Here is a 26,506-nt window from a genome sequence, read left to right as displayed (position 1 = left end):
TCTTTTATTATATATAATAATAATTCAGCCCTTTTATTATGTATCATAATTTATCAGCGCGCGAACAGGACTTTTATTTTGGTATGGTGATGTGACGTCATAAGCCTGCGTCGCGCTCCAGCATCAGAGCTGCAGAAAGGTTTGTGTTTTTAAAGCGTTTTGTTAATGTGTTAATCCATATACACCGTTCAATCAATTCACAAGCAGTGCAGAAAGAATTATTGAGGGCAACACTGCAATGCTTTATTCTGTTAGGATATTATTTAATCTAATCCTGTATCGTGAATCTGTTTAGTGTGAATAAACGCAAGTAACGTTAGTGAGAGAGAAACAGCTTTTCACAAACTCAACTGATTCACTAAAATGATTCAGTGAATCGACTCTCTTGAATCACCGCGCGCTGTCGAGACACAGCTGCCCAAAACAACGAAAGTGTGATGATAACTTTTACAAACCGGCTTTTATATCAAAGTGTGATAATATAATTAAAAAGGAAATGAATACCAAATATAAGACATAACTAAATACAAAATGTCTGTATAATGTGTTTTTATTCAATTGTAGTGCTACTGTGTGTTTATTAATCAAGTGATTTAATGTGATTAACTCTCACTTTGACTCACTCAGTCTCACCACTGAAATAGTGAGCTGACCGCTGAACTAGTGCGCTGACCACTGAACTAGTGAGCTGACCACTGAACTAGTGAACTGACCACTGAACTAGTGTGCTGACCACTGAACTAGTGAGCTGACCACTGAACTAGTGAACTGACCACTGAACTAGTGAGCTGACCGCTGAACTAGTGCGCTGACCACTGAACTAGTGAACTGACCACTGAACTAGTGTACTGACCACTGAACTAGTGCACTGACCACTGAACTAGTGTGCTGACCACTGAACTAGTGCGCTGACCACTGAACTGACCACTGAACTAGTGAACTGACCACTGAACTAACCACTGAACTAGTGAACTGACCACTGAACTAGTGAGCTGACCACTGAACTAGTGAGCTGACCACTGAACTAGTGAGCTGACCACTGAACTAGTGCGCTGACCACTGAACTAGTGCGCTGAACACTGAACTAGTGAGCTGACCACTGAACTAGTGCGCTGAACACTGAACTAGTGAGCTGACCACTGAACTAGTGAGCTGACCACTGAACTAGTGAGCTGACCACTGAACTAGTGCGCTGACCACTGAACTAGTGCGCTGAACACTGAACTAGTGAGCTGACCACTGAACTAGTGAACTGACCGCTGAACTAGCACGCTGACCACTGAACTAGCGCGCTGACCACTGAACTAGTGAACTGACCACTGAACTAGTGTACTGACCACTGAACTAGTGCACTGACCACTGAACTAGTGCGCTGACCACTGAACTAGTGAGCTGACCACTGAACTAACCACTGAACTAGTGAACTGACCACTGAACTAGCGCGCTGACCACTGAACTAGCGAGCTGACCACTGAACTAGTGTGCTGACCACTGAACTAGCGAGCTGACCACTGAACTAGTGTGCTGACCACTGAACTAGTGAGCTGACCGCTGAACTAGTGCGCTGACCACTGAACTAGTGAACTGACCACTGAACTAGTGCACTGACCACTGAACTAGTGAACTGACCACTGAACTAGTGAACTGACCACTGAACTAGTGCGCTGACCACTGAACTAGTGCGCTGAACACTGAACTAGTGCGCTGACCACTGAACTAACCACTGAACTAGTGAACTGACCACTGAACTAGTGCGCTGACCACTGAACTAGTGAACTGACCACTGAACTAGTGCGCTGACCACTGAACTAGTGAGCTGACCACTGAACTAGTGTGCTGACCACTGAACTAGTGAACTGACCACTGAACTAGTGCGCTGACCACTGAACTAGTGCGCTGACCACTGAACTAGTGAACTGACCACTGAACTAGTGAACTGACCACTGAACTAGTGCGCTGACCACTGAACTAGCGAGCTGACCACTGAACTAGTGAGCTGACCACTGAACTAGTGCGCTGACCACTGAACTAGTGAGCTGACCACTGAACTAGCGCGCTGACCACTGAACTAGTGAGCTGACCACTGAACTAGTGCGCTGACCACTGAACTAGTGAACTGACCACTGAACTAGTGCGCTGACCACTGAACTAGTGAGCTGACCACTGAACTAGTGAACTGACCACTGAACTAGTGAACTGACCACTGAACTAGTGCGCTGACCACTGAACTAGCGAGCTGACCACTGAACTAGTGAGCTGACCACTGAACTAGTGCGCTGACCACTGAACTAGTGTGCTGACTGAGATGCACTCAGTATTTAATCTGCATTGTTGTTTTTTCTCATAATGTTGAACAGGAAAGTGTTGAAACACACAGAAAAACTCCTGCTGAAGCGACTGAGATATATGTGACTCACGATTATAAAGATGGAGTTTATTAAAGAGGAGAGTGAAGACATAAAGATCCAAGAAACATTCACAATCAAACAAGAAGAGACTGAGGAACAAACAGGTTGGTTTTCATTCTCAAAGCTGAACGCACTCATTTGATCCTCATTAAATGTCCAGCACTACAGAAATGAATGATGTTTTTGCAGAATGTTGTAAAGACAGATGTAAATTAAAGTGTTGCTGGAGGACTAAATTCAGTCAAATACTTGACAGTTTTGTTAATAATGTGTATAAGCAGATTTATCCAATGAATGCAACACTTACACTCACCTAATCTCAGGTGGATGTCTTTAATGCGTAAATGAACAACTCGATGAAGGCACAAAGGAACGCAGTGTCCTGTCTTTGATGGAAACATGCTTTCCTTAAATGCAGCTCTCACGAGCTCTGTAGACAAGACAAGGCTCACCCTCATGTCATTCCAAACCTGTAAGACCTTTGTTCATCTTCGGAACACAAGTTAAGATATTTTTGTTGAAATCAGAGAGCTATCTGAGCCTCCATAGACAGCAACGCCACTGTAATGTTCCCAGGTCCAAACACGTAGTAAATGCATCGGTAAAACAGTCCATGTGACATCAGTAGCTCAACTTCAGTATTGCAACGCAACGAGAATACTTTGTTTGTATGCAAACAAAACATAATTCATAATTTACTCAACCATTCTCCAAGTTACGTCTTCCGCCATTTTGGAGAGTACTTAAAATGGTATTTGACGTACTCAACGTTCGGGGGGAACGCGCGCGCATGTAATCTGGGAAAGCGTGCGTGTGGTACTCTCTGAAATGTAATTCGGGGAAAAAAATTATTTTTGTTTTCTTTGCGGAAAAAAAAAAATTCTTGAAGCGTCGCAAAACTGAAGTTGAACCACTGATGTCACATGGACTGTTTTACCAATGTTTTACTACGTTTCTGGACCTGTTTCATAAAAGACGCTAAGAAAAGCGGGGATCAAAGTTCAAAACCTGACTTAAAATGACCAAACAAATCAATCGGGACGAGTAGGGTGAAGCTGCAGGCCCGGAGGCCCAACTGCACGCTCAGACCAGCACTCCCAGAACTATCGTTTTTTTCAGACAGTGCCTCCTGCTGTTTGGATGAACATTTGTTTTGTAGCTGTGTGTACCATAATAACTTCCAACATTATAAAACTGTTAGCAAGTAGCAACATGGGACACGATTCCTGAAAATTACCAGGTTTTATGGCATAAATCAATGTGACATCTTATTACACCAACAAACGAATAGCCTATTTTAGTATTTAATGATAGTTTAGATAGTTCGACAAAATAAGCCGTGAATTTTGTTTTTTTATTTTACAGTTATTTTCAAACACGTGGTGCGTAACCTATTATTGCTAGCTTAGTCAGTGTTTGATTTGATCAAAATCGAAAGATAGCATTATTTTATAATATTTACAGCTTGCTCTTATTTTCTGTGTTATTGTACCATTCTGGGATACTTAATATGTTTTCTAACAAAATAAAAAACGTTAAAGTAAAAGTGTTAAAATAAAGTGTATAATATAAAATAAAATTATTATTTGTAACATTTTAGTACTATGTAGGTCTACTGTACGTATTACTGTGTCAACTACTATTATTTCATACTAATATTATTACTACATATACTATTAGTAGTAGTAGTATGTGTAAGAAACATATTGCACGTTCTTTTTATTGTACTTTACAAATCTCAAGTGCTACCACAGACAATAACAGTAACACAATAAGAGTGTAACGATTAGAAATAAGTTCTGTAATAATTACAAATAAGATCTTTGGAATAAAATGCGGCTTTGAGTTTATTTTCGTCAAAATATCAAGTAATCTGCGTAGAATTGACAATATGATCTCTGTTGGGTTGGCTAAATAATTTGCGTGCGACTTGTAGTTTTTCCCAGATGGTTTATTTGCACAGACCATCATTCATGGCCTTTGAGAGCTGCAGGGCTTGTCTTGGCAAGAGGCTGAAGAGGTGGTCTTCCAGGGCCCCATTTATTACTCAAGGTGTGTTTTCAATTTTTGTTTGTACAAAATTTGTGAATTTTTGTGTTACACAACATTTCTGACAACAGCATTTATCTTTTCTTTTAGTGAAGTTGAGGAATTTGACAGAAGAATTGCTCGAGAAATGAAAAATTTCCCCAACATTTTATTTGATGTTGTTTATTTTTATTTTAACCTGTGCTGAGCAGCTGGCCCCCATCTTCACACAGATCTTCAACAGATCACTGGAGCTGTGTGAAGTCCCCTCATGTTTCAAACGCTCCACCATCATCCCCGTCCCAAAGAAACACAAAATTACTGGACTTAATGACTACAGACCTGTGGCTCTTAACTTCTGTGGCCATGAAATCATTTGAAAGAAGGCCTCAACTGGACCCCCTGCAGTTTTCCTACAGAGCAAACTGTGGATGATACAGTCAACATGGGACTACACTTCATCCTGCAGCATCTGGACAGACCAGGGACTTATGTGAGGATCCTGTTTGTGGACTTCAGCTCTGCTTTTAACACCATCATCATGGAAACCCTTCAGAATAAACTAACCCAGCTCTCCGTCCCCACCTCCGTCTGTCAGTGGATCAACAGCTTCCTGACAGACAGACAGCAGTTAGAAAAGCTTGGTAAATTCACATCCAGCACTCGAACCATCAGCACTGGAGCTCCTCAGGGCTGCGTACTCTCCCCACTGCTCTTCTCCCTCTACACCAACGACTGCACATCTAAAGACCCCTCTGTCAAGCTCCTGAAGTTTGCAGACGACACCACACTGATCGGCCTCATCCAGGACGGTGACGAGTCTGCTTACAGACAGGAGGTTAAGGAGCTGGCTGTCTGGTGCAGTCTTAACAACCTGGAGCTGAACACACTCAAAACTGTGGAGATGATCGTGGAGAAAACCCTCAGGAGAAACCCCCCCTGCTCTCCCCCCACTCACCATCATGAACAGCACTGTGACTGCAGTGGAGTCGTTCAGATTCCTGGGCACCACCATCTCTCAGGACCTGAAGTGGGATATTCACATTGACTCCATTGTCAGGAAGGCCCAGCAGAAGTTGTACTTTCTTCACCAGCTGAGGAAGTTCAACCTGCCACAGGAGCTGCTGAAACAGTTCTACTCTGCCATCATTGAATCCATCCTCTGCACCTCAATAACTGTCTGGTTCAGCTCAGCTACCAAATCTGACCTCAGAAGACTACGGAGGGTAGTCCGGACTGCTGAGCGAATCATTGGTACAACCCTCCCCACTCTCCAAGAACTGTACTTATCCAGAGTGAGCAAAAGGGCTGGTAAAATCACTCTGGACCCCTCTGTCTTTCTGTTGTACTGTGGAGCTTCTGTCACTAAAAAATTCCTCGTATGTGTAAACATACTTGGCCAATAAAGCTCATTCTGATTCTGATGTTATTTAAAATGTAATATGCACATTATTAACCCAATTATTTTCTCTGCATTTTTTACAGTTCGATGATTTGTAGGACCTTGTGAAAAATACAAAAATACATTTTGGTGTGAGAAAATGACTCCGAGCACTATAATTTATTGTATGTAAATATAGAATTAATGTTCACCCCATAACTCAATATTAAAGAATGTGATAAATCCTTAATAATTAGGGAAATAATAAATGACTATGAAAATATTTAAGTAACTGAACAATGTCTATTTACAAATAAAATTAATAAAAATAAACCAGACTTAATGCATTAAATCATAACCTAGTATGTGTAATATTTTATATAATAATGCATTCAGTCATAGCGTAATATTTTATAGTAGAAAAATAGTGTAAGTTGCAATCAGCAATTGAATTCAGGTTATGTAATCTTCCAAACAGCAGGAGGCACTGTCTGAAAAAACGATAGTTCTGGGAGTGCTGGTCTGAGCGTGCAGTTGGGCCTCCGGGCCTGCAGCTTCATAATGGTGATCGGGACTAAAGCGGTTTCATAAACTACAATTCAATATATTATTTTAAGGTACTTTATGATATGTTGCCATACTCAGAAATGTTGTTTATGTTGATTCAATTGGTGCCACAGTATTATAAGCTTTAACACAGTACTTATTAATGACACCTTATACATACTTTCCAACAACTTGTGCTTTTCTTTATTCCATTCTTTTTTGATGTTCTAATAGCCATAAAAGGTTCAGCTGTCATAAAATCAGAGAAAGGCTGCATGGCTAGAAGCTGCAGGTCAACTGAATGCACGAGTACTAACTATGATAAAATGTTTTCATATATCTTAAAAAGGTCATTAGCCTACATTTTGGGCACAATACATTAAATACAGATGGTTGTAGCCTATTTTTTATTTATTTGATTATTTAAGGTGTATTTTCTGTATGCTTTTATTTTTGGACTAATAATAAAGTCAACTGATTGTATGTGATTGAGTCAGCGGTAATATCGATGCGTTCCTATTGGTCAGAGTTAGAGGAGCTCAGGAGCTCAGCTTAGCCTGACAGTTAGCCTGCTCTGGAGCAGACTAGATGCAAAGAATAAATCTCCAAAGTAACATAATTTAGCCTGCTTTCATGTAACTGAGTCAGGGCTAAATTCAACCAGGATAACTGGAAAATCCCAGCTTAATCCTTTATCTTGCTTTTGTGCAATGCCCCTCTGGGAACATTTCAGTTGCGTTGCCGTCTATGGAGGGTCAGATAGCTCTCCGATTTCATCAAAAATATATTTTTTATCTTTAGTCCCCGTGTAGTCAAATGTTTTATCCCTTAAAACTTGTGCCTTAAAACTTAATCCCTTATGATCATCAAAATGACATTTAAATAGTTTTTTCTTGTGAAAATGTTCTCATGCCTTAAAATAGCTTGAATGTAACTCTACACCCTTGCCTCATTTACTATACACTAATCTATGAATATGCAAATTAGCCCCATCTCCACTCAGTCTCCACTGTAGTAAACGCAAAACAAGGCATACATGGATAATGACTGATGAAAATGTTTTTACTAGCGGACAACTACACGGAATAATGTAACATTCGTCAAAGTTACTTGCTTGACGACATTGTGTCCTAAAATGCCTTGAAGACTCGAATACAGCTGTTTGTGATTCTTGATTCGCGCCCGCGAGCAAACGCATGTGAGGTGCAGATGCCGATGCAGGAGAGATGGGTCTGACTCCGGGCTACTTTTACACTGTTGCCACGGGTTAATATTCAAGTTAGTGGTTCTAAATTCACATTAAACCATTGCGTCATGGGTTTTTTATTCTAATTTATTTTTGGTTTTGTGCCAGTATCGGTATATTTTGCATGCTAGTGATAGGAATCGAATCTATAGGGTCCCTGCTCTAGTGGCCGGGCCGAGTGGCGAGGCAAAGGCCACAGAAGCTGCCCAGCTGTGGCTCCCTGGACTCCCTGCTCCGCCATGGCACCCTGAACTGCCTGATATGCCATGGGTCCCGGAACGAATACCGCCCTGGAGGCCGTCCGTCCCGTTTAAGCCTGTCCCTAGGGGCCTCCAGAGCTGTAATGTCAGACCTGTGTTCCTGTATTTTTTTTTTTCCCTTCTATGCCCATATTTGGTTATCTTCCTGTTGGGACAATCACATTGACTCTATTGTGAAAAAGGCCCAGCAGAGGCTGTATTTCCTCCGCCAGCTAAGGAAGTTCAACCTGCCACAGGAGCTGCTGAAACAGTTCTACTCTGCCATCATCAAATCTGTCCTGTGTTCATCCATAACTGTTTGGTTTGGTTCAGCTACCAAAACAGACATCAGAAGGTTACAGCTGATAGTCAGGACTGCTGAGAGGATAATTGGTGCCCCTCTGCTTAGCCTCCAAGAACTTTACACCTCCAGAGTGAATAAAAGGGCTAAGAGAAAAGGGGTCACTCTGGATCCCTCGCACCCAGTCTTTGAACTGTTGCCCTCTGGCCTGCGCTATAGATCACTGAGCACCAAAACAGCCAGACACAAGAACAGTTTCTTTCCCCATACCCCAATATCCCACCTGAACAACACATAACACACCCCAGTACTGCACACCTGTAAATAACTCATCAAACCTTCATCTGTACATAGGACGCATGCACATTAACAGTTCTGTCTATGGACATTTTTATTTTTCTGTATAGTTTTCTTTTCTTACTATTGTTATTCATAATTATTGTCTATTAAAAGTAAAGTCGTGATGTATTGTCAAGTATGGTGACCCATACTCGAAATTGGTGCTCTGCGTTTAACCCATCCAAGTGCACACACACAGCAGTGAGTAGTGAACAAATGCACACACACACACCGTGAACACACACCCGGAGCAGTGGGCAGCATTTATGCTGCAGCGTCCGGGGAGCAGTTGGGGGTTCGGTGTCTTGCTCAAGGGCACCTCAGTCGTGGTATTGAGGGTGGAGAGAGCGCTGGACATTCACTCCCCCCACCTACAATCCCTGCCGGCCCGAGACTCAAACCCACAACCTTTGGATTACGAGTCCGACTCTCTAACCATTAGGCCACGTCTTCCCCACGTCTTCATTATTAGCGTTTCATATTACCTTAATTATGTTATCTGCACTATGTTTGCACTTTCTGTACTGGACGCTCCTAACACCAAGACAAATTTCTTGTGTGTGCAAACACACTTGGCAATAAAGCTCTTTCTGATTCTGGTTCCTGTCCTCATTATAGTTCATTAGTTTCCACCTGTGTTTGATTATCCTCGTTTTGTTCCTCGTTATTTAAACCCAGTGTTTTCCAGTGTCCTGTGTTTGGTGTTGTATGTCTACCAGGTCTCCGGCGTTGTTCTATGTTCGTTTTCCCTATGGTTTGTTCATTAAATACTGTTTATTTAAGGTATTCTACGTCTCCTTGCTCCTCCCCGCTGTGTGCAACTTGACAATCTGAACCATTTTATATTTATATTACTAAAATATTAAACATTTTATATACCTGACTTAAAATGGAGTCAATGAAATATATATTATTAGTTGTTCTCATTACAAAAATGCTTAATTTATGCTAACTGTAATGTTTAAAAATAATATTTTAATAATTCAAATGAACGCATCAGAATGCTCATAAATCTACTGTTATGTCAGGATTCACAAGTCGTTTTCCTTTCACATTTCTCTCTTTGATTTTTAATTTATTTTAGTAATGATTTAGTGATTTGCTAAAAATCTAACTTTTGAAACTTTTGACTTTCATTTTAGGTCTGATAGAAGAGAACAAGGCGATTGAAGAACTCGATGAAGCGGCGGAGAAACATCAGGTCAAAACTGAAGAGATATCCTGGAGCTCCTCATTGAAAAACGACAATATATGTTCCACTTGCTCTCACTGTGGAAAGAGTTTCTCATGCGAGCAGAATCTTGACCTTGACATAACATTTCATCGTGGCGGGAAGCCATATGCATGTGATGAATGCGAGAAGATTTTCACAATAAAAAGAAACCGTACCGAACACGTGAAAATTCACACTGCAGCGAAGCCACACACATGTGATCAATGTGGGAAGAGTTTCTCATATAAAGGAAACCTGGACAAACACTTGAGGGTCCACACTGGAGAAAAGCCACACACATGTGATCAGTGCTGGAAGAGATTCTCATATAAAAGTATCCTTAGCAAACACATGAAAGTCCACACTGGAGAAAAGCCACACAAATGTGATCAATGCGGGAAGAGATTCGCACAAAAAATAAGCCTTAAAGATCACATGAAAATCCACACTGGAGAAAAGCCACACACATGTGATCAGTGCGGGAAGAGTTTCACACGAAAAAAATACCTTTGCAAACACATGAAAATCCACACTGGAGAGAAGCCATACACGTGTGATCAGTGCGGGAAGAGATTCTCATATAAAGGAAACCTGGACAAACACATGATAGTCCACACTGGAGAAAAGCCACACAAATGTGATCAATGCAGGAAGAGATTCGCACGAAGAATAGGCCTTAAAGATCACATGAAAATCCACACTGGAGAAAAGCCACACACATGTGATCAATGCGGGAAGAGATTCGCACGAAAAATAGGCCTTAAAGATCACATGAAAATCCACACTGGAGAAAAGCCACACACATGTGATCAATGCGGGAAGAGATTCGCACGAAAAATAGGCCTTAAAGATCACATGAAAATCCACACGGGGGAAAAGCCACACACATGTGATCAATGTGGGGAGAGTTTCTCATATAAAAGAAACCTTAGCAAACACAAGAAAATCCACACTGGAGAAAAGCCACAAACATGTGATCAATGTGGGAAGAGTTTCACACAAAAAAGATACCTTAGCAAACACATGAAAATCCACGCTGGAGAGAAGCCATACACGTGTGATCAGTGCGGGAAGAGTTTCATACGTAAAGCAAGACTCAACGAACACATGACAATCCACACCGGAGAGAAACCGCACACGTGTGCTCAATGTGGGAAGAGTTATACACAAAAAGAAAGCCTTAAAGAACACATGAAAGTCCACACTGGAGAAAGGCCACACACATGTGATCAATGTGGGATGAGTTTCAGAAAATTGTGCGTTTTGAAAGATCATCTGCTTACTCATTCTAGAGAAACAATATATAGCTGTGATCAATGCGATAAAAAGTTTTTTAGGGCAAAGTTCCTGAAGAGGCACCTAAACGTTCATACAAAGGAGAAGCCTTATGTGTGCTCTTTATGTGGAAATAGTTTTCGTCTGATGGGTAGTTTAAAACAACACCAGAAAAGACACAGCGGTGTGAAGGATCATGTTTGCTCGGAGTGTGGGAAGGCTTTTTTTATAGATAGTGCACTGAAATTGCACAGGAAAATTCACATGAGAGAAACACCGTACAAGTGTTCACACTGTGACAAGAGCTTCAAACGCTCCGATTATCTGAGAATACATGAGAGGATCCACACTGGAGAGAAGCCGTATCACTGCCATTCATGTGGGACGAGTTTCACTAATTTTTGTACTCTAACCAGTCATAAAGAAAATGCATGTCTGAAATTAGAGTAATTACAGAGTAGTAGTTAGAGTAGAAAAATTAGTGAAACTCTTCCCACATGAATGGTTATTGTTGGATCATCAGGATGGAATGAGAGGTAGAGTTGAGTGTCATCAGCATAGCAGTGATATGAAAAGCCATGATTCTGAATGACAGAACCTAGTGATGCCATGTAGACAGAAAAGAGAAGTGGTCCAAGAACTGAGCCCTGAGGCACCCCAGTAGCTAGATGTTGAGGTGATTTGGATACCTCACCTCTCCAAGATACTTTGAAGGACCTATCAGAGAGGTAAGACTCAAACCACTGGAGTGCGGTTCCTGAGATGCCCTTTCTCAATAGGGTTGACAAGAGGATCTGATGGTTGACCGTATCAAAAGCAGCAGACAGATCCAGCAAGATAAGTAATGAAGATTTGGAAGCCGCTTTTGCAAGTCTTAGGGCTTCAACAACAGAAAGCAAGGCAGTTTCGGTCGAATCTCCACTTCTGAAGCCAGATTGGTTGCTGTCCAGGAGGTTGTTCTGTGTGAGAAAGACAGAGGCTTGGTTGAACACAACTCGTTCAAGTGTTTTTGCAATGAAAGGAAGAAGGGAAACCGGTCTATAGTTCCCTAAAAGAGTTGGGTTAAGAGTGGGTTTTTTAAGAAGTGGAGTTATACGAGCCTGTTTAAATGCTGAGGGAAAAATTCCAGTGTTAAGGGATGTGTTAACGATGTGAGTGAGTGCAGGTACAACTGCAGGAGAAATGGCTTGAAGGAGATGAGATGGAATAGGATCAAGCGGACAGGTAGTAGGATGACTGGAAAGGATGAGTTTAGAGACCTCTGCCTCAGAGAGTGGAGAGAAGGATGTGAACGAGTGTATGTTTGCTGGTAAGATATGCTTGATAGATTGTGGTGTGGAAAATTGTGCAGTGAGGTTTGTAATTGTATTAATGAAGAACGTGGCAAAGTCGTCAGCTGTTAGAGATGATGAAGGAGGGGGACAAAGGAGGGAGGAAAATGTTTTAAAGAGCATGCGAGAGTTAGGCGAATTGTTAATTTTGTCATGATAGTATGTCCTTTTAGCAGAGGAGACATTAGCAGAGAAGTCAGAGAGGAGTGATCGATATAAATTAAGGTCAGAAGGATTTCGTGATTTGCGCCATACCCTTTCTGCTTTAAATGATAACTGATTAATCAATGATTATTCGAACAAATAATGAACAGATTGTTGATTATTTCATATGAGTGTTTTTTTTAAATTAATTGTTTTATTGTTCTACTCATTTTATTATCATTATTCAGTTTATCATTCATAACAGTTTTCATATCCCACCTGAACAACACATAACACACATCAGTATTGCACATCTGTAAATAACTCATCAAACCTTCTTCTGTAAATTCACAGTTCTGTCAATGGACATTTGTCCTTTTTCTGTATATTTATTACTATTTCTATTTTCTCTAACATTAGTGTTTTATTACCTTACTTTGATGCATGTCTGTACTATGTTTGTACTTTCTGTACTGGAAACTCCTCTAACACTAAGATAAATTGCTTGTGTGTGTAAATAAAGGTCTTTCTGATTCTGATTCATTTGTCTTTCTCTGTTTTAAAATGTATATCAGTAAGGGTGGGTTGCACCAACAAGGATTAAATGAAACAATGTTTTTTGATCTGGGTTTTATTTTAAATCGAGTTGTGTTGCACCACTTAATTTTAAACACACATCAGGGATTAGAGTTCTAACCTGCGATTATCATCTCCAGCTACGATTCATTTTCTCCACCATGGGGGCTTCACCATGTAATCAAACAATGGCAATATTCCTTATCCTAAACTCTGTCTCTGACATTCGTTGATTTAGCCGATAAAGGAAATAAACTTGTGAAATGTCAGCCTTCAAAATGATAGTTTAAATGTAAACCTGCTTATTTTTAAACAAGGTTTACATTTTGATGCAACAAAATTATTAGATAAGGCTTGATTTAATCTAGATTTAAGATTAATCCTTATTGGTGCAACTCACCCTTATTATTTTATTAATTTCCTATCTCTCACAATACTTGCTATTGTTGTCAACACTGTGTTAAAAGTAACAGCAAAGCAGTGTTAGAGTTAATTAGGAAGTGGTTAATTAAGTGATGATGCACTGTTAAAAATGTTCCTGTATTTTTACAGTAAGTTACTGGCAGCACGATTGCCAGCAAGTTACTGTATTTTGTTTTACAGCAATTTACTGTAATGCAACTTTACAGTATGTAGAACAATGTACTGTATAACTACAAAACAGTATCGTACTGTATTTTTTCAGTACTTTGTCATTTTGTTTCTACTGTAATTTTCTATTGTGCAATTATTATTGTGTAGTAGGAAGAGTATATACATATAGTTATAACAAAATTATGATACTACTATAATTCAGAATAATATTACCAATCAAAAGTCAATCCAGACATATTTACAAAAGTATTTTTATTAATTGCTACAATGCATCAACGATTTACAGCCATGAAAGCATTTTAAGTCTGCAAGAGTATGAAACAAACACATGCATCTTGAGGGCTCCTAAGAGAGAACTTGATTTATTTTAAAACTATCTTAAAATGAGTAAAAAACAATACGTTTCTCATAACCATCACCCCTAAATGCAGGGCATGTGGGTGGTGGCAAACAGGCCACTGACCCTCTCTGTGAAGTCCTCCATTTAAACATCATTTTGGACTGAATGAAGCTGTTGACATGCGGGGTTGATGGCCATCACTCTGCACCACCGTCCTGATCTTCTGCTCACTCGCTGTCTGCCAGTACATTTATTCCCATCAGTGGTGAAAACACACACAAACACAAAACCTGTTTTCCACAGCACCAATAAAGATGAACAGACAGCATGGGGAAAATAGTGAATGCAAATTCTGTAGCATAGATGAAAAATGAATTTAACATTTTTTAGTTAGAATCTGCAAAATGTTAATTATTTGACCAAAATAAGAGGAATCATATAAAATGCATGTTATTGTTTATTTAGTACTGACCTGAATAAGATATTTCATATGAAAGATGTTTACATATAGTTGAATTTATAAAAATGGCCCCGTTCAAAAGTTTACTCATTGATTCTTAATACTGTTGTAACCTGAACGACCCAAAGCCGTGCTTTTGTTTAGTGTTGACTGATTTCTCTGAGGCTTTTTGTGTGGCCTCTTTTTATTTGTTGTGTCCTCCGTTTCAATGTTTGATGTTTCTCAGGAGGGGCCGGGCAATTGAATCAGAAGAGCAGAGGAGTGAATGAAGCTTGCTTGTATGCTCTAAGTTGTAGTTCCTTGAGCTGTGACACAAAAGCAGTTAAAAATTTTATCATATTTGGCTTGCTGTTACCAACCCATAAGCATGGTATGCATATGTTCCTTTCACGATCACTTAGTGACAGCTCAATAACTTGACACTGGATTGGCCATATCTGAACATTGCTACTTTTAAAAACAGGAATTCCATCACAATTCCACAAGATTGATGTCATCAGGCCCCATTTGTCCACTCGCTTGCTTGATCTTTTGATATTCTTCCCCACACTGAATATCGGAAACAATGCCTGGAATTGATTCCCTTTTATTCAAACAAATCTCTGGTTTTTCCAAAATGTCTGTTATTTGGGCTGATAGACTAAGTACTAGAAAGTAAGATCCAGCCCTTAGGTTTTTCTCTGCGTCAAATTTAGCTTTACAAGAAGAACAGTTTTGTGGTGCTGTCTCAGTAGCTTTCACAGTTGATACAATAAAAATGTGGCACATACTGGCCAAATTGTCCATATGCTTTATGGAAAAGATATGAAGTTGCTGGCACCAAGCCATTGAACATAGTAAGGAGATCCTGAAGAGCTACTTCTGTCAAATTGTGGCGCAGTACATACGACATGAGTAAGAGCAGACTCTGTCCCTTTGTGAGAGGAGCACCAGGGTATACAGGATCATCTTCATGTTGTTTCTGTGAAAAAAGACAAGTCTGATCAAATTATATTCTTGAGCTTGAATTGAATTGGGTTTTCATTAATAAAACAACCACATAAATATAAATAATAAATCAAGACCCAACTCTATTCTTCTGAAGCATAATGACTCTGAATCAAAGATAAACTGAAATTTAATGTTTTTTACATTTAATAAAAATCTAATAAATTAAAATGCATTTTCAAGGCAGGAATAAAAACTTCCTCTGCAGCAAAAGTTATTTAAAAGCAGAAATAAATGATATGGCTATGCAAAGGAATCAACTGAATTTTATTATTTCTATATAGTTTCACACAGAGCTCAAAAGGAAAACATAAGTTTAGTCATTTTAAAAGTTGGATATATTAAAGCTTATCTATATATATTTAATTTAAATACAAGTATTAAAATTAATTGCCACTTCATATAATACATTTATGAATATATATATTTAAAAAAAAAACAATTACAATTATTATAAATAAGTAAGTAGCTGCAAAAGTTGGGCAATTTCTTGGGGAAATTCTTTGAGTGTAAACTGCTTTAATTTGGAGCGAGAGATACGGGGGAGGGGCTTCGTTGCATCAGATGTCACTTTGCTCACAGCTGATTGGTCCAGTTTGGGTTTGCGACCTCTAACCCAGAATAAAACCTGGGGCAAAACCTGTAATTTGTTGTTGTATCCTTGTTATAGACCACACACATGGAAACAGCAAAGGAACTGTCTGCACTTACGTGCTCAACATTGACTGGACATTCATGGAATAGTTGTGGAGAAAATAAAAGCATCAAAAGAAGTTTAAACTGCATCTTCATGTCTCTGACCGGACATCTGTGGTGAACTAGTCCCCCAATAATTTAATTTGCTGATGTGTTTTATTCATATCAGATACACATAGTGTAAGTAACTATAAAGTTCACTCTATTCTTCACCCAGTTCACCGGCCACTTACTTACATGTATTTTGGGAGAAGTTGATGAATTCACGTGCTGTAAATATAATATGATAATATATAAAGGTGTTTAAATGACAAAACACACTCACACACACATATTTACACACATTTGTGAATCGGAATATCAGATTGTCTATGATATGGTAAGTTTGTGAATATATTAAATGAAAAATGAAATAAAAGTGATCCATCTGGCATACAGTGTTATTGTGGCCGCGATGTGTCACATGACCATAATGAAGCGTTGCCATGGAAACATTAAGGGGAAACGTTCTAAAACAATGGTTGCCTTAAAAAAACTCACTCTGGGGGGACCGCTAGAACATTTTAAACTCACCACTGAAAAGGTTAAATTACCACACGACCTTGGTGTTTGTCAAAAAACAGTAGGTAATTCAGCCGGGAATTTTTACAGGGGTGGTGAAGAGAAAGACCCGACAGCTTGGATTCGGACGGTGTTAAAATCACAAACTACTACTGGCCAACCAAGGCTGAGTTTAAATGTGCTTTATAAATAAACCGAATTGAATTAAAATTGAATTTTCAAAGTTTGGTAACTTCTAATCATACTAGGAGGGCAGGAACTCTCAGACACTATTTTACTGTGAAACAAATGAACTCTGTCCCCATCTAGCTTTCAGTAAGATAAAAATACAATCAGTTGTGTTAACATTATGAGGTGTACGCTAAACACCACAAAAGAACAGGAATACAGTTGTGCTTGTGCAAATCTTAGTTTTTTCATCAAACATCTAACAATATATGCTCTGCCACATGGACACTGAATAATATTACAAATATGAATCCACCCATCAAAAATACTCAAACACATTCATAAATAAACATTTTAACAACAATATATTCCTTTAACCCGCATGGACAGCCAATATAATTAAAGAGATGAAATAGATATCACAGAGAAGAGCGATAACCCTCCTTACCTTTCCACGAGGAGACAGAACTGGCTGTGACTAAGCATTCTTTCTCTTCCGCCTCCTCCTCTTCTTCTTCGGTTTAGGGCAGGGTTTACATTTACATTACATTTATTCATTTAGCTGACGCTTTTTAATGGCATTTTAATGGCACATGTGTGTGAAACATCATCATTATTTCACAATCATTTGACCTGAATCACTGAACTCATATAGAGTCCAATTTCTGAGTTAGGTTAACTTTATTAATTATAGCAGCACTGGCCTTGTACGGCATAATATTTTTAACTTTTACAATGTAATTCAAATAATTTCTAAAAAGTTTCTCTTATACAAAAAAAGAGACACATAGACATCAAGAATCAGCCTGTGAATTCCAACAATGGTGACAATTATAAAGCATGTTGCAGTGCATTCTGGGTTCATATATGGTGAGATATATATGGATATATATATATATGAAGAGTTCAGATGCAAAAGCCTCTAAGTGCCATCTGAAATTTTCTTCTAGAATGATCATTTTTATCAAGCTCGTATATTTATGTTCAGTAATTTCACTTAAATCTCAATGAAAATGACCTATTAGTCATTTAAGTAGGTTAGCCTGTATGCTGTGAGTGAACCTCTGGGTGATCCCTGCGATGAAGACAGAGTCTATGTTCCTCTTCTGCAGATGGTTAAACAGCATGTCTACATGTGGCATGATTTTGTGGAATAAGGCCAGGATGAAACAGAAAACCTCATCTTCCAACATTCTCATACAACCCCCGGCCTCTCTCTTCGATATGGCATCAAAGTCTCCTCTGTCTCGAATGGTTTGGAAGCACTTAACCAGTTCATCTTTGTGCTCGTAAACGGTGTTAACCGCACGCACGACTGTGGAAGTTCCATCGCGTTGTTGAAGCACCTGGAAGTCTGTGTGCCACCACTTCATCCAGCACTGCCGTTCGTTTGAATGACTTGGAAAAAAATGTAGAAAACCCCCCTACGTCTGAAAAAAACTGGCCGATCTTTGGGATGTGGGATGTTGCCTGCTGCATAATGAGGTTCAATTGATGCGCATAACAGTGAACGTAGTATGCACTCCTGTAGACGTCTTGCACTTTACGCTGCACTCGACCTGTAGCACCCCTCATCACTGCGGCACCATCATAGGCCTGGGCAATTCATTTTCCCTCTTGTCCCGCAGGAAGGATGGTGCTCAGCCTTTCCAATAATGCAGTGGCAATCGTATCAGCGGTCGCATTTGGAAGCGCGATAAACTCAAAAAAGCGTTCTTGAATGTTGTTGTGGCCATCAATGTACAGAAAGGCTCAAAACAGCAGAGTTTCAGGTGTCAAAGGAAGACTTTATTACACAGAGTAACAAAGCCGAGAGAGAAGCCGCCACATTCACCATTTCTCTCTGTCTTTGTCTGTTTAGATGCTCCATTTTATACACCCTATCAACAATATATCGACCTTGGTTCTTTCTATTTTTACTTGCCATATCTTTTTGGCTCACCACCATTATTTTGCCGCCTCCTCAATCCTTTATCTAATGGTGAAAAAACCTTATTTTTTGTCTTTGTAAAGATTAAATTGTAGACATACAAATATTGTTACAGAAGTATTACACTCTCAGAAGTATTTATTGCTTGGAACCTAAAACTTTTAGAGTAACTCGCATGCATTAAAATAAGATATTATATAAAACACTATATTAATGTATGTTTTAAAGGAGATATAACAAAGATGTACTCGTGGAGACCTAATAAAGCATAAAAGACCATTTCAGAAGAAGAGATGCTGATGAAGATTTTCAAGTGATCAAGCAGCAGATTGAAGCTCCTGAAAGACTGGACTTACAGTCAGATTAACTGTGTTCAGCAGCGATACTGTGAGTGTTTGTACAGAATTCATTTAGTCAATTGAGTGTTAAATCAACGCAGACAGAAAAATAAAGCAGACGATTAGGAGATGGATTCACTGAGATCAGCTGAACTGACTCAGAATCACATTCATCATACTGTCATCAGTTCACATCAGAGATTCAGAAACCACTTTAGCATTAAATGACTCACAAATGGACTTTTATTACATTTGATGATCAGTTTACAATAGAAATATTAAAGAATTCTTATTACTCTGTTTATTAAAGATTCAGAATAATAATGTGTTTGATGTAGATTTATAACTTCTAAACGACAATGAAAAACTAATTAAAAATGAATGACTACAATTGTAATGATGTGAGATTTTATGAGTTTGTGTGCATGTGAACATCCGAAAGAGAATTTAGAGAGACTCTCTATCGTTTAATATCACACAGAGACACTGAGCTATAAACCCCAAATCCAGCATAGAGGGGTTCAGTGAATGTGGTGTTGAATGTGTGTAAGTGTGTGCGTGTCAGAGACGCTGTAGAAGGACAGAGAGCCGGCCGACACGTCCACATACACTCCTACTCTCTTAGAGGATAAATGGACAGCAGGTGTGTCAGTTCTGTTATCTTTGTGACGGACAGAGAATCCGTCAACAAAGCAGTTCAGACACCAGCATTTGTCATTGTATCCAAACAAAGTGTCATCACTCCCTCCTTTCCTGTTGATTCCTTTATATGACACTGATATATCAGCATCTCCGCTCCATTCAGTCTCCCAGTAACAGCGTCCAGTCAGACTCTCAGCACACAGAACCTGAGAAACCTCATCAAATCTCTCTGGATGATCAGGATACGGCTGATGATTTAACACACGTGTGATCTTCTTGTTCTGATCAGACAGAATGAGTTGAGTGTATGCTGTGTTTGGATCCAGGGTGAGATCACAGGTATCTGAACACAAGAAGAGAGAAACATCAAGAGCAACACAACAGTTTCATTTCATTTAGAAACATAAAATCCAGGTTGTTTGTGGTTATTACGTCACTGACCCATAATGTGGTGGTGCACCATCAATGGAAACCTCAAGGCCACTGGATATTTGAAATTGCTACATGATGATGTGTTTCCCTCTTTATGCACTGAAGCTGGCACGTTCCCTGAGTTTTTCCAGCAAGATGGTGCACCACCACATTATGGGTGCCAGGTCCGAGCATTCCTAGATTAACAGTTTCCTGGAAAGTGGATTGGTCGTCGTGGGCCAGTTGAATGGCCCCCAAGGTCTCCCGATCTGACCCCCTTAGACTTTTATCTTTGGGGTCATCTGAAGGCAATTGTCTATGGTGTGAAGATACGAGATGTGCAGCACCTGAAACTACGGATACTGGATGCCTGTGCTGGCATTTCTCCTGCGGTGTTGCTATCAGTGTGTGAAGAGTGGGAGAAGAGGGTTGCATTGACAATCCAACACAATGGGCAGCACATTGAACACATTTTATAAGTGGTCAGAAACTTGTAAATAACTCATGAACGAATAAAGTTACGTTGAAACCAAGCACACCATTGTTTTTCTTGTGACATTACCAATAAGTTTGATGTGTCACATGGCCCTCTTCCTATTGAAAAAACAAAAGTTGTATCCAAGATGGCCGACTTCTAAATGGCCACCATGGTCACCACCCATCTTGAGGAGTTTGCCCCCTCACATATACTAATGTGCCACAAACAGGACTTTAATATCACCAACCATTCCCATGTTATTACGGTGTATCCATATAAATGGCCCACCCTGTAGATTCCACAAGAGGCATTTTCTCTCTCATCTGTTTTAACGTAGATAGCTGTGTTTTCCCTTCTCCGGAATGTAAACTGCTGGCAGTGGGAGACAAAGATTCTTCTTTTTTGTAGTATTATTCCAGTCCCGAAAAGTTTTTAGTTTTAGTGTTTCTGCCAAAACTGTGTTGTTTGAGCACTGTGCTGGCCTGCTGAAGTTAAAATCTTAGAAACATCTGAGAAAAGTACATAAGCAGGGAGCAAAGCACAGAGCCGTAAGCAAGAGTGTCTGAACGGTAGCAAGCCAGCTTCATTTTCAAATGTAATAAAACCTCACAAAGACTGCATATTGAATCTAGATGATGATTGTGTTGTAATCATCAATAACAAACCAATATCACTTGGTTGCAGTCTCTTTTTGGTTTTTCTTGCCATAACAAATGTGCTTTAAAAACAGTTACAGCAACCCAAAAAAGTGTAATGTTATAAAGTAAAGCGTCAAGAGCCCAAATAAAGCAAACACTACTCACCATATTGGTAACGTCAAACGAAACAATAAAACATCCCCATCTAAATCTCTGTTAATTCTCAATAAGCGCTTTTGTATATGTCTGACAGAAATTAATTCAGTCTGGTTAATAATGAGTGAAGCTGGTGATTCATTTATTTCAGTTGATTGGAAGTCAGTTGTATGTTTGGAGAAGCTTCTTATAATAGAAAACTGTTAGCTGGACGTGCACTCATACTGTGAGATCACCATGTGAGAGCACTGTGATATCACTGCAATAATGTTGAGAAACAGGAAGTAGAATGCCCCTGGTGACTGACATTTGAACTGCCTCCTCTCAACCTGCTCAATATTTTGAATTCACAATGAGCTCACATATTACTCACACTGTGAGGATCACCGGATGAGAATTGTGTGATCATCGTGTGATCTCATGTGTTAACTGGGTTATGTTTACATTATGTAGTGATTTGTTTCTTAAATCTTTCTGAGAGCTAAGGAGCCCCCTGGTGATGATCAGCAATGTTAACTAGTTAAAAAAGACCTTATTATAGACATTATTAACCTGATAGAAACAATGAATGCCTGAGTGATACAGTCAAATAACAATCTGTGTGTTTGCATATGTGAGAGAGAGAGAGAAAGTGTGTGTGTGTGTGTGTGTGTGTGTGTGTGTGAGAGAGTGAGTGTGAGTGAGTGTTTGGAGACCTACACTTTCGCAGTCCTGCGGTCATCCTGATCTCTCCTCCATGATCCACACTATAAACACACAAACACACATTAATGTAGATCTACATCATTCAGACATGTTCAGTATGTCAGTATTAGTGTTTGACATACTTGAGTATCTGCAGTTTATAGTTTGGATCCTGCCGTTTGTGTTTGAGCAGCTTGACTCCTGATTTTCCTGGGTGATTGTAGCTCAGATCCAGCTCTCTCAGGTGTGAGGGGTTTGAACTCAGAGCTGAAGACAAATAACCACAGCCTTCCTCTGTCACCATACAGCCAGACAACCTAGAGACACACACAGTCAGATCATCTACAGACAAAAACAGACAGGTCATCTACAGACATATCATCTACATCTGCGTTTCCCAATTCCAGTCCTCGTGCTTCTCTAGTTTCGTCTGTGACGCTGCGCTGGGAGTAGGGAGCAATGAACCGTGTGTAGGGATCATATCAATCGGTACAAAGTTCATGCACGTAGCTCTCCTCTAACGAGCAGGGGTCTGATTCACAAAACATTCTTAAGAAGAAATTTCTTCTTAACTGCCATTTTCTTCTTATTTTTTAACTTAAGAAAAAAGTTAAGAATATTCTTATCTTTTTTCTTAAGATTGTTCTTAAGACAAAAATTAAGAAGAATTCAAATTCTTGAAAAGAATCTTCTTAAAAATCATTGTAAATAACTTCTTAAATTTAGGACAGCCCCTGTCTTAAATCCAAAACAGTAAGTATGAATTTGTTGAGTTATTTCAAATTAATTGTTATATTTAAGCATTACAACAACATTAGCTACATATAGCCTATACATAGTATGACTATTAACAGGGATGTGCGTGAGTTTTCTGAAGTGACAGCGATGACTGATAATGTAAACAATGACCGGTCATGATTAGTCTATGTGTGACGCTACTTTTTGCTAACTTCAAAACTCAGTAGCAACTCTACAAAAACAAGTTGGATAGAGAGTTTTAATTGGACGCTTTTATTTTAGCTTTAAAAAACAACATAATCTTTGGCAGTATGCAACGCATATGAATGCGCGGACACACATACCGGAAGCGTTCACTCGGATGAGAGCGTAAAAACACAGCACAAAAATGAATGAAACAGATCGAGAGACAGGCTGTTCAAAAACACGGCGCATTAAAAACGTAAAGCTGAGCCCCAGTCAAAGTCGACTGACAAAAAGAACACGCGTGCTTACTATGATTATTAGGGTAATCTGTAGGAAGCGCAAAAATACAATAAAGTGTGAGTTTATCAGTGTGTCATGTCTTCACTCAGATAAAGGCTGTCATTTTCTTCTTAAGAAAAAAAATTAAGATGTTCTTAAGAATATATTTGAGAACTTAAGAATTTTTCAAGAATTGCACTTAAGAACATTCTTACGAACTTCGTATAACTTATCCTAAGAAATTTCTTAACATTTCTTAAGAAGATTTTCGTGAATCCGGCCCCTGGTTACCTGAATCAGACGTGTTAACTAAGGGTGTATTCACACCAGGAAAGTCCGATAGTTCACTTCCTTTGGTCTGGACCATATAGAATGTTTTTTTGTTTTGTTTGGAGTGGTTCGCTTTCACTCTGCCGTTTTTGCAAGTGAACCAGAAATTGTAAACAAAACCACATGTGTGTCATGGTCATCCATTCATTGGACAGAAATTCTCAAGCAGGGAAAACAGGAAGTGCAAAAGCAGGCTAATCGTGGAGATCTTTTGTAGTGCAATTTTTATTCTTTTACTAATTTGCTGTTATGTATACTAACGCAATATGAAGAAACTTATGAGCATCAAATGAGACAATGTCATACAATGTAATCATGACTTGCTGAAAATAAAATCTATAAATATAAAATACTTAAAGAACATCAAAATGTTAGTTTAAATATCTAACCTAGATAAATGTGCACTATTAGGTGCATATCCAATTGTTTGTGCGGAGAGTGGAAGCTGAAGCGTGCTTCAGGACATCAGTGGAAACAAATTAAATACACTGTAATTGTTGCTCATAAAGGTAAGACTAATACTCCGTAACTGTAAAGGGTCTATTTTTATTTGTGTGACACAGAGTCAGATCATCTACAGACACACACAGACAGATCATCTCTACTGGCACACATAGATCATCTACAGACACATAGTCAGATCATCCACAGACACACACAGTTAGATCATCTACAGACACACACAGTTAGATCATCTACAGACACATCACAACACAGATCAACTACAGACACACACAGTCAGATCATCTGCAAACACACATAGTCAGATCATATACAGACACACACAGTTAGATCATCCACAGACACATCACAACACAGATCAACTACAGACACACACAGTCAGATCATCTGCAAACACACATAGTCAGATCATATACAGACACACACAGTTAGATCATCCACAGACACACACAGACAGATCATCTCTACTGGCACACATAGATCATCTACAGACACATAGTCAGATCATCCACAGACACACACAGTTAGATCATCTACAGACACACACAGTTAGATCATCTACAGACACACACAGTTAGATCATCTACAGACACACACAGTTAGATCATCTACAGACACATCACAACACAGATCATCTACAGACACACACAGTTAGATCATCCACAGACACACACAGACAGATCATATACAGACACACACAGACAGATAATCTCTACTGGCACACATAGATCATCTACAGACACATAGTCAGATCATCCACAGACACACACAGTTAGATCATCTACAGACACACACAGTTAGATCATCTACAGACACATCACAACACAGATCAACTACAGACACACACAGTTAGATCATCCACAGACACACACAGTTAGATCATCTACAGACACATCACAACACAGATAATCTACAGACACACACAGTTAGATCATCCACAGACACACACAGACAGATCATATACAGACACATCACAACACAGATCATCCACAGACACACACAGTTAGATCATCCACAGACACACACAGACAGATCATATACAGACACATCACAACACAGATCATCCACAGACACACACAGTTAGATCATCCACAGACACACACAGTTAGATCATCTACAGACACATCACAACACAGATCATCCACAGACACACACAGTTAGATCATCCACAGACACACACAGTTAGATCATCTACAGACACATCACAACACAGATAATCTACAGACACACACAGTTAGATCATCCACAGACACACACAGACAGATCATATACAGACACACACAGACAGATAATCTCTACTGGCACACATAGATCATCTACAGACACACACAGACAGATCATCTCTACTGGCACACATAGATCATCTACAGACACACATAGTCAGATCATCCACAGACACACACAGTTAGATCATCTACAGACACACACAGTTAGATCATCTACAGACACATCACAACACAGATCATCTACAGACACACACAGTTAGATCATCCACAGACACACACAGACAGATCATATACAGACACACACAGACAGATAATCTCTACTGGCACACATAGATCATCTACAGACACACATAGTCAGATCATCCACAGACACACACAGTTAGATCATCTACAGACACACACAGTTAGATCATCTACAGACACATCACAACACAGATCAACTACAGACACACACAGTCAGATCATCTGCAAACACACATAGTCAGATCATATACAGACACACACAGTTAGATCATCCACAGACACATCACAACACAGATCAACTACAGACACACACAGTCAGATCATCTGCAAACACACATAGTCAGATCATATACAGACACACACAGTTAGATCATCCACAGACACACACAGACAGATCATCTCTACTGGCACACATAGATCATCTACAGACACATAGTCAGATCATCCACAGACACACACAGTTAGATCATCTACAGACACACACAGTTAGATCATCTACAGACACACACAGTTAGATCATCTACAGACACACACAGTTAGATCATCTACAGACACATCACAACACAGATCAACTACAGACACACACAGTCAGATCATCTGCAAACACACAATCAGATCATCTACAAACACACACAATCAGATCATCTACAGATACACACAGAGTCAGATCATCTACAGACACACACAGTTAGATCATCTACAGACACATCACAACACAGATCAACTACAGACACACATAGTCAGATCATCTACAGACACACACAATCAGATCATCTACATACACACACAATCAGATCATCTACAGACACACACAATCAGATCATCTACAGACACACACACACACAGACACTAGAGATCAACCGATATATTGATTTACCGATATTTAAGCATTTTATCATAATCAGATATCGGTTTTGTAATATCGGATTCAC

The 26,506-nt window shown here is 39.4% G+C and overlaps 3 protein-coding genes across 4 annotated transcripts in view; 1 reads left to right on the top strand and 2 right to left on the bottom strand.

The window, feature by feature from the left end:
• LOC306856321 (uncharacterized protein) overlaps positions 1-26,506 on the bottom strand; it is a 1,000,538-nt gene that overhangs the window by 911,180 nt on the left and 62,852 nt on the right. The gene's annotated exons all lie outside the window — the stretch shown is intronic.
• Positions 84-14,690, top strand: LOC306849906 (uncharacterized protein; the record flags this gene model as incomplete). The annotated part of the gene is made up of 4 exons (XM_079385286.1): positions 84-139; positions 2,358-2,512; positions 9,631-11,338; positions 14,648-14,690. Exons 2-4 carry the CDS (start codon positions 2,428-2,430, stop codon positions 14,688-14,690), a joined length of 1,836 nt encoding a protein of 611 aa, XP_079241412.1. The 5' UTR covers positions 84-139; positions 2,358-2,427.
• LOC306856327 (NLR family CARD domain-containing protein 3-like) overlaps positions 19,318-26,506 on the bottom strand; it is a gene marked incomplete at its 3' end in the record, with an annotated part of 34,684 nt that continues 27,495 nt past the window's right edge. Inside the window, exons 6-8 of one of the 2 annotated variants that reach the window (XR_013783005.1) lie at positions 22,254-22,427; positions 22,126-22,172; positions 19,318-20,086 (exon numbers count right to left, since the gene is read on the bottom strand). The remainder of the gene's footprint in view (positions 20,087-22,125; positions 22,173-22,253; positions 22,428-26,506) is intronic. The other variant, XR_013783006.1, reaches the window with a different exon arrangement.

This window comes from Barbus barbus (assembly GCF_936440315.1).
Source record: "Barbus barbus genome assembly, chromosome: 3".
Taxonomy (NCBI): Eukaryota; Metazoa; Chordata; class Actinopteri; order Cypriniformes; family Cyprinidae; genus Barbus; species Barbus barbus.
Note: the sequence above shows the minus strand (reverse complement) of the source record. Positions and strands in the feature narration are given on the sequence as shown.